At 36.4% G+C, this 14,266-nt stretch overlaps 1 protein-coding gene across 6 annotated transcripts in view; it reads left to right on the top strand.

Annotated features, from left to right (window-relative positions):
• Nucleotides 1-10,432, top strand: part of PRKG2 (protein kinase cGMP-dependent 2) — a 124,056-nt gene extending 113,624 nt beyond the window's left edge. For all 6 annotated transcript variants that reach the window (XM_017958736.3, XM_017958735.3, XM_021938463.2 and 3 more), the window contains 2 exons: nucleotides 5,129-5,195; nucleotides 7,504-10,432. In XM_017958736.3, coding sequence (XP_017814225.1) covers nucleotides 5,129-5,195; nucleotides 7,504-7,599 — 163 coding nt within the window. In that variant the 3' untranslated portion in view covers nucleotides 7,600-10,432. The remainder of the gene's footprint in view (nucleotides 1-5,128; nucleotides 5,196-7,503) is intronic.
• Nucleotides 10,433-14,266: the final 3,834 nt, after the last annotated feature.

The raw sequence follows: 14,266 nt of genomic DNA, 5'->3' as shown, positions 1-14,266 counted from the left end.
CTTCAAAGCTTCAAAGAACAGATTAACTCTCTTATTAGGAATGCAACTGGTGACTTGATGTCAATGCTCATTTGCCATTCTAAAAATCCTAAGGCCCTTAAGAATGATGCTTAATCTACTCTGCCTGTACTTTATAAATTGAACAAAGCCTGTATGACACCGTGTCTGTTTACAGGATGGTTTACTAAATGTTTTAAGTCTACTCTTGAGACCTACTGCTCAGAATAAATTATTTTGTTCAAATATTACTGTTCATTGACAATGCACCTGGTCACCAAAGAGCTCTGATGGAAATGTACAAGGAGATTAATATATTTTCATGGCTGTTAACATCCATTCTGCAGCCCATGAACCAAAGAGTATTTATTTTTTAATTTTAATGTTTTGAGGGTCTCATTCTGTTATCCAGGCTGGAACGCAGTGGCACAATCATGGCTCACTGCAGCCTAAACCTCAAGGAATAATTTTGATGAATTTAAAGTCTTGTTTTTAAGAAATACATTTTGTAAGGCTATAGCTTCCATAGTGATTCCTTTGATGGCTCTGGGCAAAGTGAACTGAAAACCTTCTGGAAAGGATTCACCATTCTAAATGTCATTAAAAGCATTTGTGTTTTCTCAGAGGAGACTAAAATAGCAACATCAATAGGAGTCTGGAAAAAGTTGATCCTAACCCTCATAAATGGCTTTGAGAAGCTGAAGACTTAACTGGAGAAAGCAAATGCAGATGTTCTAGGAATAGCAATAAAACTAGAATTTGAAGTGCAGCCTGAACATACGACTGAATGTTGCAATCTAATGATGAGACTTGAACAGATGAGGAGTTGCTTATTGATGAGCAAAGAAAGTGGTTTCTTGAAATACAATCTGCTTCTTACAAAAATGCTGTGAACATGTTGAAATGACAACAAAGGATTTAAATGTTACATAAACTTAGTTGATAATGTAGTAGCAGAGTTTGAAAGAATTGACCTCAATTTATTTATTTGTTTATTTATTTATTTTAGACAGAGTCTCCCTGTCACCCAGGCTGGAGTGCAGTGGTGTGAGCAGGGCTCACTGCAGCCTTGAATTCCTGGGCTCGAGTGATCTTCCTGCCTTAGCCTCCTGAGTAGCTGGGACTATGGGTGAATGCCACCATGACTGGATAATTTTTTAACAATTTTTTTTTGTAGAGATGAGTGTCTTGCCGTGCTACCCAAACTCCTGACCTCAAGAGATCCTCCCACATTAGCCTCCCAAAGTGCTAAGATTATAGGCATGAGCCACTATGCCTAGCCTGACCTCAGTTTTAAAAGAAGTTCTACTCTGCATAAAATGCTGTCAAACAGTATCACTTGCTGTAGAGAACTTTTATGAAATGAAAAGTTAATCAATGCAGCAAACTTTATCATTGTCTTATTTTAAGAAGATACCACAGCCACTCCAACCTTCACCAACCCCTACCCTTGTCAGTCAGCAGCCATCAACACCAAGGCATGACCTTTCACCAGCAAAAGGATTATGACTCATTGAAGGCTCGGATGATTGTTAGCATTTTTAGCAATAAAGTATTTTTAAATTATGTACATTTTTAGACATAATGCTGTTGTACACTTAATATGTTGCAGTTTAGTTTAAACATAACTTTTATATGCACTGGGAACTCCAAAATTTGTGTGACTTGCCTTATTACAGTGGTTTGGATCTGAGCCTTCAATATCTCCAAGGTATGCCTGTATTTTAACATTGTTTTTGATTATTTCTAGTCTTTGAAATTACTTTCAAGAATAGGCTCTATGAGTCTTCTGAAATGAAGAAGGAGTTTATGTGCTGTTGCTGATAATATTTCTCTGGTGAATATTTTTTATACACCAGTGCATGATGGCGTTTGCATTACTTAAAATGTGGTTAATGTCAAAAGGCCATGTGCTAAGTGAATAGCCACGCATGTTAAGTAAATATTGTGATAAATCAGATTGTAACAAGTACTCTGTAAGCAACACATGGGCTGTTTGATTCAGTAGATTGATGGTAATGATTTTTATTAATATTTGTGAAGCACCTCTGAGTAGAGCATTGTAAAATATGTTAAAAGAAATTGTTGCCATATTTGGTGACGAAAGAAAAGAATCCGTAGAACTGTGTACCTAGAAATCCCTAAAAGTGGAGGTTCAGTCTCTGCAAAAAAGCAATGGGTAGAACAAAGAGAGGACTTCTGTGGTTTTACAGCAAGGGCAGAGGAGGGATATAAAACAGCTGGGTTGCTGTCTGACTCTCACTCTTTGACTGGAGTTTCAGCAGCTTATGGCAAAATGATATTTTGGTTTAGAATAGCATCTGAAATGGAATGCACTAGAGTCTGCTCTCTCTGTTTTTCATTCCTTTTCTATTGCTAAGCTTAGACTTGTCATGGGAAATCCAGTCAAGCACTGAACCAAACCCAAGTCTGGGGATGAGAAGAGATTGAGAAAGGTGGAAGAGCCTAACTTCTGGTATGGCCAACAGACAGAGTAGTGTGACAGCCTCCTGAAAGTCTCCCTGCCTTTAATCACAGGGACACATCACCATCCCATTCTGGCCCCTGTGGTCATTATTTCTAAAGCAGCCAGAAGTAGCTTTTGAAAACTAGCTTGTGTCATTGACTTAGAGCTTTCTGATTCTTTCACTACATGTAGAAATCTTGATTCCTTACTGTTCCTGCAAAGCTCTACATAATCTAGCCTCTGGGTCTTTCTCAGACTCATTTTTTTTTTTCTAGTTTCCTCTGCATTCACTACACTTCAGCTCATTCCTTCCATCTGGAAGGGCTTTGCCACAGATCTTCCCATGGTTCTGCCTTCTCTTCATTCAGGCTCTTTCAAATATCACTTTTTTGAATACCACCCTAGCTATTAGCAGCCCCTCCCAACCTGTTTCTATTCCCGATATCATCTACCACTTTATTCTCTTTTATCTTCCTTGTATTTACTAGTACTTGAAATTAATTTAATAATTTATATTGTTTACTTGACTTTTTTCATCACCTCCCAGCAAAACAAAAACATCTTAAAACCTTCCACAAGTCTTTAAGCTGTGTAGCTTCTCTACTCAGTATATTCTTAGAATTAAAAAACAAACAAACAAAAAAATTTCTAAAGTTTAGCGTCAGATTTTCTGTCTCTTCTAAAGTAAAACTTTTTTTCTTCGAGAACCAGTCACTTTAATTTTGTATTTTAAAACAGTATAGTTGTATGTATCTGTCCATTCTATATTAAATAATCTTCCCCAAAAATAGTTACAGAACTCTACTGTCTTATATCTAAGAGCTAATTTAAAACTAGGCACCAGTCATGTCTCCCAACACCTATCTTAAAAGGAGGCTGATATACTTGTAGGGTGCAACTAAATCTTTCCTGAAAGGAAGAGGAAACATTGGTTTCGGGTACAAGCCTACCTTGTTTTATTGCACTTTGCTTTACTTACTGCACCTTGCAGATATTTTATTTTTTACAAATTGAAAGTTTGTGATAACCCTGCATCTAGCAAGTCTATCACAGCCATTTTTTGATGCCTGAGACCAAGTCGACTTTCCATAAATATTGGTTGGCTGGCTGAGCTGACCTCAGTGTGCCAGTAGAAAAGATCAGTGGCTATAGAACAGCATGATTTCATGTTCGTGATATAAAATCCTGAGAGACAGAGTAGATTGTTTCTATTCAAGAGAAATGAGGCCTCCTGACTCCTGGTGTTAGATATTTCTAGACCATCAAGCTGGAAATATATGCTTGAAATACATGAAGATCAATCAGATCAGCCCTTTTAGATTAATGATGTGTAAGCAATGATGAAAGAACTTCCGCTTAATCCCATATTTTCACAGATTACTGTAAAATACTTTTTTCTGTGTAAGTGTGTTCCTTTGCAGAGTCATTCAGTCACTCAACAAAAATTTATTGAGCCCCTGTCCGATATCAAGCACTACTCCAAGTGTTGGGGCACAGAGAAAAGGAACTAGATAAAAATCCCTGCCCTCATGGAGCTTGCTTTCTATTGGGAAGATAGAAAGTAAACACGATAACTAAGCCAAGTAGTATATTAGATAGCTATAGATGCTAAGGGGGTAAAATAAAGTAGGGAAGGAGGATAAGAAGCGTGTGTGTGTGTGTGCGTGTGTGTGTATGTGTGTGTATTTGTGGGGGAGAGTTGCAATTTTAGATTGGATGACCAAAGAAGATCTCACTGAGAAGATGACCTTTGAGAAAAGACATGAAGGTGGTGAGAGAATAAGACATGGAAATCTAGAGAAAGAACAATCCAGCCTTGAGTACAAAGACCTTAAAATGGAACATCCCTGGCTGGTTAGGAGAATAGTGAGAAGACAAATGAGTTAAGAGAGAAAGAAAGAGAAAAGTAAAACAGTGGTAAGGTAATGGAAGGATGGTGGTAAAAACAATGATTTTAGGCCTTGTAGGTTACAGCAAATATATGGAATAGACTTTGCCTTTTACACTGAGTAAGATGGAAAAGGTGGGGGAATATTGAACCAAAGCATGTTGTGACCTGACTTTGCTATAAATGACCAATCTTGCTGCTGAGTTATCTCCAGCACAAAAGTAGGGCTGGTTCCTTGCTAGTAGAGTAAAGGTGTTGAAGACTGGCCAGATACTGAATATAGATAGAATTAGAATCTAGCACTGACAAGATTTGCTCATAGACTCAGGTAGGATATAAGACAAAGAACAACTACAAGAGTTTTGGTTTGAGCAACTGGAAGAATTAAGATAAGGTTGGTGGAGAAAATTTTAAGCTTCTGTTCGGAACTGATACACGCCAGATGCCTATTAGACATCTAATTGTGAGAAGATGAATAACAATTGTAGACCTTAGCCTGTAAGCTGATGGAGGGGTCTTGGTTGGAAATAGAAATCTGGGAATAATTAGTATGTAAGTGCTATTTAAAGCTGTAGCAGATAACTTGACATGCAAATACTTTATCATCCAAGTAATATTCCTTTTTGTCCTCTGTTTCTCTCTTTCTTTCTCTCCTTCCTTCCTTCCTTTCTTCTTTCCTTCCTTCCTTCCTTCCTTCCTTCCTTCCTTCCTTCCTTCCTTCCTTCCTTCCTTCCTTCCCTCCTTCCTTCTTTCTGTCTTTCTTTCTCATTTTTCAGGTGGTTAAATGGTTTTAATTGGGAGGGACTGAAAGCACGGAGCCTTCCATCGCCTTTACAAAGAGAGGTATTGTATTTATTATATTACTTTTTTTCCCAGGGACTTGTTTTTGTACACAGATTTTAGATGTATGTGAATGTATATGCCCATAACAGATTTTAGGTGGTTTTTTTTTGAAAAACAGGTTTTTTAAAAATTAAGTGAATTTATCTTAGTAATTGTGATTATACGGTGAATTTATCTTAGTAATTGTGATTATAGGGACTAAATAGTACTGCCTAGTTGATGGACATTAACTTACCTATCAGGAACCTAATACATGTCAGTGCCACTTAAGTCCCAAAGTAGTCAGTGTTGTTCAGGCTGACAAATGACTGTAGAAATTTGATGTGAACAATGTATGTAACTTAAAATTTTCTAACAGTCATGTTAAAAAGGTGAAAAAAAAAACCAGGTGAAAATAATTTTAATTTTTTATCGTAATACCTCCAAAATATTATTTCAACATGTAATTAATACAAAATAATAGTAAGATAGGTTATGTTTATTTTTCACACTGAATTTTCTAAATCCCAAGTGAATTTTACTGTTACAGCACATCTCAGTTCAGATGAGGGACATTTCAAGTGCTCAGTCACTTTGTGTTGCTGATGGTTATATTATTGGATAGTGCAGCTCTAGAGGAAGCAGAACTTCAGCTAACATGGGAGTAAGAATATCTCAGGAATGATCTAGGTCAACATACTACTAAGTTTATGTTAGTGTTTTTTCCAAAAGAATGCAAAGATCTGTGTTTCCTCTTATACATTTGTAGATTGATATCTGAATTTTTTTCCTCAAAGTGTAGTTCTGGAGAATATGATTTCTAGTATGTTATAAATATTGACATTTTAAAATAAAACACTACTGTTACTTCATTCCTTTAAATGTGTCTACTTTAATCTAAATACCATTGAGATTTAATACATATCAGCCACTTATAAAGTGTGGGCAGAAATATTGTATCACTCCTTTTCATCATATCGTCATATTTTCATTCTATGTTCCCTATAAGATTTCATCCTAATGTAAAATGTTTCTATGCTTGACAATCTTTCATGATCATTCTTTAAATGCCTTTAAATTTTAGATTTAAAATTTGTAATAACATCAATATTTCTTCTCAATTCTGTTATAATTACATTTTTATGGCATGCAGTGTCAAATGGCATAAATATATTATGAATTTCTAAAGGTCATTATTAAATAAACATTTTTTGAGAAGAAATTATTTCATAGTACCTATGGATAGATATTGTTTATTAAAAGAATGGGATCAGATTCAGTATCAATTCTATTCCTTTTAAAAATTATTGTTATATAGATACAAGTTCTAAGAGTTGTGTTCTCACATATATAAGTGGGAATGGAGGGTTTTATTACAGAGATGTCACTTTGAGCTCCTGAATGATCTCTAGCTCTGTTCCTCCACCACATTATCATCTATCATAAATAATATTTTTAATTATTTTTCAGCTGATCATTCAATCAGGCTCTACTTACATTTGTTTGAAAGCAGAGTTAGAAATCATTTTATTTATGAAATAATTTAATACCAGCATAATTTTAGTCTTTCAACAGGGTCACTAATATTTTGAATTGTTCCTTTTTTGGCATTCAGAATACTTTATATGGATCAATTAACCGTAAAAAATTTCAGGACTGGTGAAAAACTTATACAATGGAAGAAGAATGCTGGCAGATTTTGATTTTAAAAGAGTTTCAATTAAAAAAATAAATAGACATAATTTCTGTCACTTTTTTTTTTTTTTTTTTTTGAGACGAAGTCTTACTCTATTACCCAGGCTGGAGTGCAGTGGTGTGATCTCAGCTCACTGCAGCCTTCACGAACTCTCAGGTTCAAGTGATTCCCCTGCCTCTGCCTCCAAAGTAGCTGGGATCACAGGTGTGTACCACCATGCCTAACTAATTTTTATATTTTTAGTAGAGACAGAGTTTCACCACATTGGCCAGGTTGGTCTTGAACTCCTGACTTCAGGTGATCCACCTGTCTCAGCCTCCCAAAGTGCTGGGATTACAGGCATGAGCCACAGCGCCTGGCCTATTTCTGAATGTTTTCTTTAGGAAAACTCCTCGTGCCATGTAGTTACTATTGAATGTTATCTGGTGACCAAATGTATTTGGTTGTAAAGAGAAGATCTCATGAGGCTGAGACTAGGACTCAAGAATGATAATTGGTCATTTTTTTCTAGTATGTAACTTCCAAGTGGTTGCAGTATGAAATCAGTGTTCTGATATAAAAAGCATTACCCATATGTGATAGCATGCTTGGTCAACATTATTCTTCCTTTTGTTTTAATTATCTCTGTATTAGCTCAATGGACCCATAGATCACAGCTACTTTGACAAATACCCTCCTGAAAAGGGAATGCCTCCAGATGAGCTATCAGGCTGGGATAAAGACTTCTGACAGAAGAAAAGTTGATTACTGCCTGTACACTACAGAAGAGGACCTCAACGATCAATAATCCAACACATTATTTTCTTTTCAGAGTATTATAATATCTTTGGAAGACCATTAGGGAAAAGAAATCCCTGCACAAGGGGAAGAGGAGAATGGTATGGATGTGATTCTGAGTTATAATGTCTCATTTAGATGCTGTGAATTGTTGATGTATTACATTCTTTGCTTTTCTCAACTGCTAGAGGCTACCCCATTTTCCTTTCCACAATCAGAGCCATTTTTTAAGTGGCAGGTTTTTCTGCGATGTATTGTTCCATTCTAATCATATCCTTCTAGTTTGAGTACTACTAACGTTTAAAAAGGGTCTTGTCCTTGAATAACTAAGTCATACAAATAGAAGGAAAAACAATGGTGAATTTTGGAGAGCTCCCCAGCTCTCAGCAACTTCATATAAGCATGATGGCATCTTAAAATGGTGGTTTGCAGAAAGCATGATAGCCAACAGAACCTCCTGACTTTCACCTGCTTTTAACCTGAGAATATATTAATATGCCTCTGACATGAGTCCAGGGAGAGGCAAGATTGAGCAATAGTCAGTGGTACCTTTCCCCAAAGTAATTGAATCAATCAATCCAGTCAGATAATTATTTTCTATTGGGCAATAGAAAAAAAGTAAAGCAAGAACTATTTTCTTTCCTTTACGATCAGCTGTGATACCTTAGAGACTTTTCAAAAGCCCTTGTTCAAGATAGTTACAGATGTGTGGTTAAATGATGCTAAAATATTTTCACCACCAAAGTAGAAAATATGCTGGAACAAAATTGTGAAGGCTTTTGCCTTCCAGTAGATAGAAAGGAGAATATATTCTAATAGGTAAGACTGCTAACTCTGAAAATCTGAGGTATTTTGAAAAATTCTGTGATTGTTGTTATTAATAAACCAAAATTGTATAGAATCATCGTTAATTTTTAATCTAAATCCCATTGACAAATGTTGATGCACTGTAATCACTGCTGAGTTAATAGTTCTTTTTAAAGACATCTGAGTCATGGATGGGTTTATAAATTTAGATTGTTAAGACAGGCAAGCCACCGGAAAAGTGATGGGATTTCAGAAGTAAAAGGGACAACAGCATTCCTCCTATCCCTTCCTTGCAATCATCCAAATAATAAATAGGATAGTTTCAATAGCATGGGATCCTAGTACCTAAGAACTTTACTGATGAATGGTTGTATGTATTGACCATGATCATTCCCTTACCCTTCTTCCAAAATGAATGAGAAGCAGAGACTTTTCTGTAGTTTTTAAATCTAGCAGAGTAAAAATGCTGTATAAGTTCCGGGATTATTCGAGCTTCTGGTTATATTTTCACATGATAATGTTCTATGTCAAAAGCAACCTCTACTCAGTCCCCACTCATAATTTCATCATTCAGAAAAAAGCCAGCTATATGCTTCCTTAACGAGTTAAGCTAGATAAGTGAAGCCCAATCCAGAGAGGTGCATCCTTAACAAATTAGATTTCCACATTTATAATCCTTTTGCTGAACCAAAGAGTTTTTGTTCCTGGAGCTGTATTTTTAAAGATTATGTATTGTACATAGAATAATCATTTTTAAGAGGATTGACATAACCTGCTTAAAGAATTTCTAAGAGTTTTTAAAGATTTTTATTTGAATTTGGTTTGTTTGTACTGTATGTTTTTCCATGTATATATTTTTAAATTACCAACATATAAAGATAGAAAATTTACGTATTGGGTGGATATTAGGACTGTACAGTTATAATAGGAATGATATTCTCAAAGCAGATCAATAGTTGTAATTTTTAAAACCCATGTAGGGTTTTATATAGAAATAAAAACCAAGTTAGAGTACTACAGGTTTATTTTTCCTGTGATTGACCATGCCAATGTGTTATCCTCCCATGTGATTTTTATTGTTTCCTTAGAGTACTTAAAAGATGAAGAAATGAGAGATTGAACCATTAAATAATCCCAACTCCGCTATTTACTAACTGAGTGACTTTGGGAAAGTGATTTAGCTTTTTTGAGTACTAGCTTTCTCATTCATAGAAAAAGGCAGAATAAAGTAATATTTACTTTAGAGGCTTGTTTCAGGGATTAAGTTATGTAGAGAGTCTTTTGCCCGGTATCTGTGAAATAACCATTGCTGCATAGACGGGAGCTACTGTTACTGTCTCTATTAAAATTAAAGGGGCCTTAATAACCATTTAGTCCTGAATCTTATGTATCATTGGTATCTGTATGCAGAATTGTACTGATCAAATCCAGTGTCTGTCTTTTTTTTTTCTTTTAAATCATGAAGTAAAAATGATTGATGAAAAACTTCGGTGTATGAGATGAAGGGTTAACCCTCACTAAAATGAAGTGCTTCATTAAGTTAACCTAAATTTTATTTTTTAAGAATTAAAGATACACACATATAAGGAAATACAGAAAATTACCCTCATATATGCAAACCCATCATTTTCCTAATCATTAAATCATTCCCAATCTCTCTTGTTAGGATATAAACTTAATTTTTCTTCCTTGAGCTTCTTCCAAGTGGGACCAACTTTTCATAATTATAGGTTCTTAATGTTTTCTTAAAATATAAACACATCTGAAGAAAAGAGAGTGTAGTAGTGAAAAGTAAGAGATTTAGAGAAGAAAAAAAGACTTGGGCTTGAATTCCAGCTCTGCCCAGATTTATGTAACCTTGAACATTAAACCACAGCTTTATTCTTCTGGAACTTGGAGATATACATTTAAAGCTTTGAAACCTTGCGCCAGAATATTGTTACTAGTAGGTCATTCATAATAAACATTTGAAAATAAATATATATGTATTTTTTGGGGGCACAATAACAAATCCTTGTTCTTTATTGCTAAACATTGTACTAGGAGTATTTATATCTTAATAGATATAAATAATCGTTCACACAAGATTCTAAAATAATTATAAATACACAGATAGTTGACTTTATTCAAAATTTTTTATTTATTGGCCTTAAACATGCATTTTATTTAAAAAAAACAGATGCTCATTTTATTTTATTTTTAAATTACCTGAGGGCTCCAGTATGATGATGATGATGATTATTGTTATTTATATCTTTCTCTCATTTAAAAAATTCTACATTCAGGGTGCACATGCATGTTTGTTACTTGGGTATATTGCATAATGGTGGTGATTTGGCTTTCGATGTACCCATCACCCAAATTTAAATATATATTTTATTCATGATTTAGCTCTGATGGTTTTGCATGGCTTAGTCCCAGTTGTTATAACTGTGTAACAAATTACCCCAAAACTTAGTTGCTTAGAACAACCATTTTGTTACTCTGCTAGATTTCATGGGCCAGGAATTCAGACAACACATGACAAGGATGGCTTGTCTCTGCACCACATCTGGGGAACCAGGTGGAAAGACTCAAAGACTAAAGGTGACTCAGTGGCTAGGAGCTAGAATTACCTGTAGCCTTGTTCACTCACATATCTGCTACCTGGCTGGGACTTTTTAAAGACAGGACTTAGGACCAGGTTGCCTACACTTCCCTTTTCCGTAGTTTGGATTCCTCACATAATGGCATCCTTAAACTAGTCAGATTTCTTCTGTGGCAGCACAGGGCTCCTAGAGTGAGTATTCTAGCTAACAAAGCAGAAGCTATACTATCCTTTATGAATTAGCTTTGGAAGTCAAATGACATCACTTCTTCCACACTCTGCTGGTAGAAACAAAAACCCACCCAGATTTGAGGGGAGAGAACGTAGACTTAACTTCCTAATGAAGAGAATTTTAAATAATTTGTGAACAAGTTTTAAAACTGCCATAATTCACTTTCTGGCCACACATTACTTATATTACTCCCATATGAAAAACAAATTTATTCCCTCCCAAGAGCCTCCCTAAAAATGTCATCAGGCTCTGGCTCATGGCCCTGGGTCATGTCATCTAAATCCAATACAAGTGGCGACGACACTCTTCAGGTGTAATTCCTTCCATACATTATTTTAGGTGTAAAATCCTGTGAAATAAGTAAATAAGTAATCTGCCTGGACACTCACACATCTAGCAGTAAAAAGCAAAGAATGACCACACCAGATACTTGGATTAGGAGGAGAGAATGGAAGGCCCAAAGCAATAACTAGCTTATGGTAATCCTGAAATTTGGCCAGACACATGTGAGCATTTCTCGGCTACGGACTCACTCCTACTCCCTGTGAGTCATTGTTTATAGCTCATGGTGCCACCATTTAGAATCTTGGTTCTGTCTTCTGAGCCATCCTTCCTCTTCCATAAGATATAGCTGATTTTTCAATGGAGTAGACAGCCACTTTGATGCATGTGAAAATTTGATGGTAGAAATGCCTCTTTTCAGCTTGTTTCTTCCTCTTTATTTCAACTGATACATTTCTTTTAAAAACTTCATGACTTTTTCATATACAAATTCATAATCCAGTCCACTAGACAATAGCCAGTCACAAATCTTTTCTCTAAAGATGCTCTGATAAAATGCACTTAAGATTCTTAGAAGTTTTACTTTTTATGAGAGAAGTTCTGTACAGCACATGCAAGATGCCTCAAAAGATTGTTTGACGGGGTGGAGTGGGCACCTTCAAAGATAGCTTCCAGCAATCCCTGCTTATGGTAGTCACGGCCTTTTATAATCCCCTCCTCTAGAGTATTGGCTGAACCTAGTGACTTCCTTCTAGCAAACAGAATATAAACAAAGTGAAGGGATGTCACTTCTGAGATCGGATTACAAGGTGACTCCGTGCGTATATTCGCCTGAGCCTCTCTCCCTCTCATTTGCTTGCTCCGATGGAAGCCAGCTGCTGCAATTTGAGTAAATGTGGCAAATAACTGAGGGAGCCTCTGGCTAACAGCCAGAAAACGAGGCCCTCAGTCAAGCAACCTGTGGTGAGCCAACTCCTGTCAACAATCACATGCCTGAATTTAGAGCAGATCCTCCACTGAGTTAAGCCTTTAGATGCAACTGCTGCCCCAGCCAATACTTCGATTGCAGCCTAGTGAGAGCCCATGTACCAGAGGACTCAGACAAATGATCCTGGAGTTCCTGGTCCACAGAATGTGTGAAATAATAATTGTTCATTGTTTTAAACTACTAATTTGGGAAGGGAAGATTGACATAAAATGGAGGAAGAAGGATAAAATGGACAGAAGAGAAAAAAGTTGAATCCTTGAGGGAAAAACAAATTTGTAGTGACAAACTGGAACACATGAGGACACAACTGAACCTGCATCTGTTTTTCCTGGTTGCCAGCCTTGGTCATATAGGTGACCTACAGGATAAGCTGGCACCTGTAAAATATTCCTGCTTTAGGATTTGAAGATGCTGAAGGAACAATCTAGCTGGAGCTGGCAGTGCTCTATATCAACAAGGTGAGTCAACAGATGAGACAATGTGTATGAGCTGCAGCAGTACTTGGTCTTATATTGTCCCCTGGAGTGAAAATATAGCTGCTTCTCATGTCTGCCTTTCAGATCTTATGTAAATTTCTCTTGTGATAAGGCCTAACTCAGAATCATACTGAGAAGGGAATTCTGGGAAATATATTTCTGGCTTAGCTAAATTGACACAGTACAAAGTCACTCAGTTTTAAAACTAGTAAAACATATTATATATTATTATTATTATGTAATTTATTCAGTTTGATTTGGTAATGAGATTTGCTCTCCCTCTTTCTACCCAATAATCTTTGAAATATATTTAGGGCATGGGACACATGACTCAATCAAAATCAGTGATAACAATTTGTCTCAAGTGATTTACAAGCAAGCTATAAACTGAATTAGAGCTGGAGCATTTTCAATTCTGAAAGACATAAAACCAAGATATTTTTGTTTATTTAATTGTTGGTTGCTAAATTAAAAGTGGTACAATGAAAAGTAACATGAAATTTGTTTTGATAAGTATAAACTTCCTCAGTAAGGGAAACACAAATAGACATGCATTTTGGGGGAAGAAGCAGAAGATGATGTGATAATAGAACAAATGGGACTTACTCTTCAGGCAGATGAAAGCAAGCTAGGAGTCACACAGGAACACAAGCTGATATGAGCCAACCATCCAATTCTGCTGCTTAAAATTCAGGAGGATCCTCAGATTGCTAAGTGGATCATAACATGCAAAAGCTCTAACATTGCACTCTTCTGAATTCTGCCTGTTCAGCCTCTTTTCCTTTGATACAGGGCCTTGCTCTGTGTTCCAGGCTGGGGTGCAGTGGCACAATCACAGCTCACTGCAGCCTTGACCTTCCTGGTTCCAGCAATCCTCCCACCTCAGTCTCCCTACTTGTAGCTGGGACTACAAGTGTGTGCACCAGGACCCCCCCCCCCCAAAAAAAAAAAAAAACACCAAACCAAAACAACAACAACAAAACAAAACCCCCAAAACACAACTTTATTTTGTACTTTTTGTAGAGATTGAGTTTCACCACATTGTTCAGGCTGGTCTTGAAATCCTAGACTCAAGCAATGCACCCACCTCAGCCTCCCAAAGTGTTGGGACTACAGGCATGAGCCACTGCACCTGGCCTTAGGCTCTCGGAAGGTCTTGTGCTCAGTTTTGCTTTTGGGAATGATAGTCAAAATATTAAAGTGTGCCTTTTCTCTTTGAGGGCTCATAAGGATTGAGAGTAAGGGAG

The sequence above is a fragment of the Papio anubis genome, chromosome 3 (genome assembly GCF_008728515.1).
Source record: "Papio anubis isolate 15944 chromosome 3, Panubis1.0, whole genome shotgun sequence".
Taxonomy (NCBI): domain Eukaryota; kingdom Metazoa; phylum Chordata; class Mammalia; order Primates; family Cercopithecidae; genus Papio; species Papio anubis.
The sequence above is the reverse complement of the archived record's forward strand: the minus strand, read 5'-3'. Positions and strand labels throughout refer to the sequence as shown.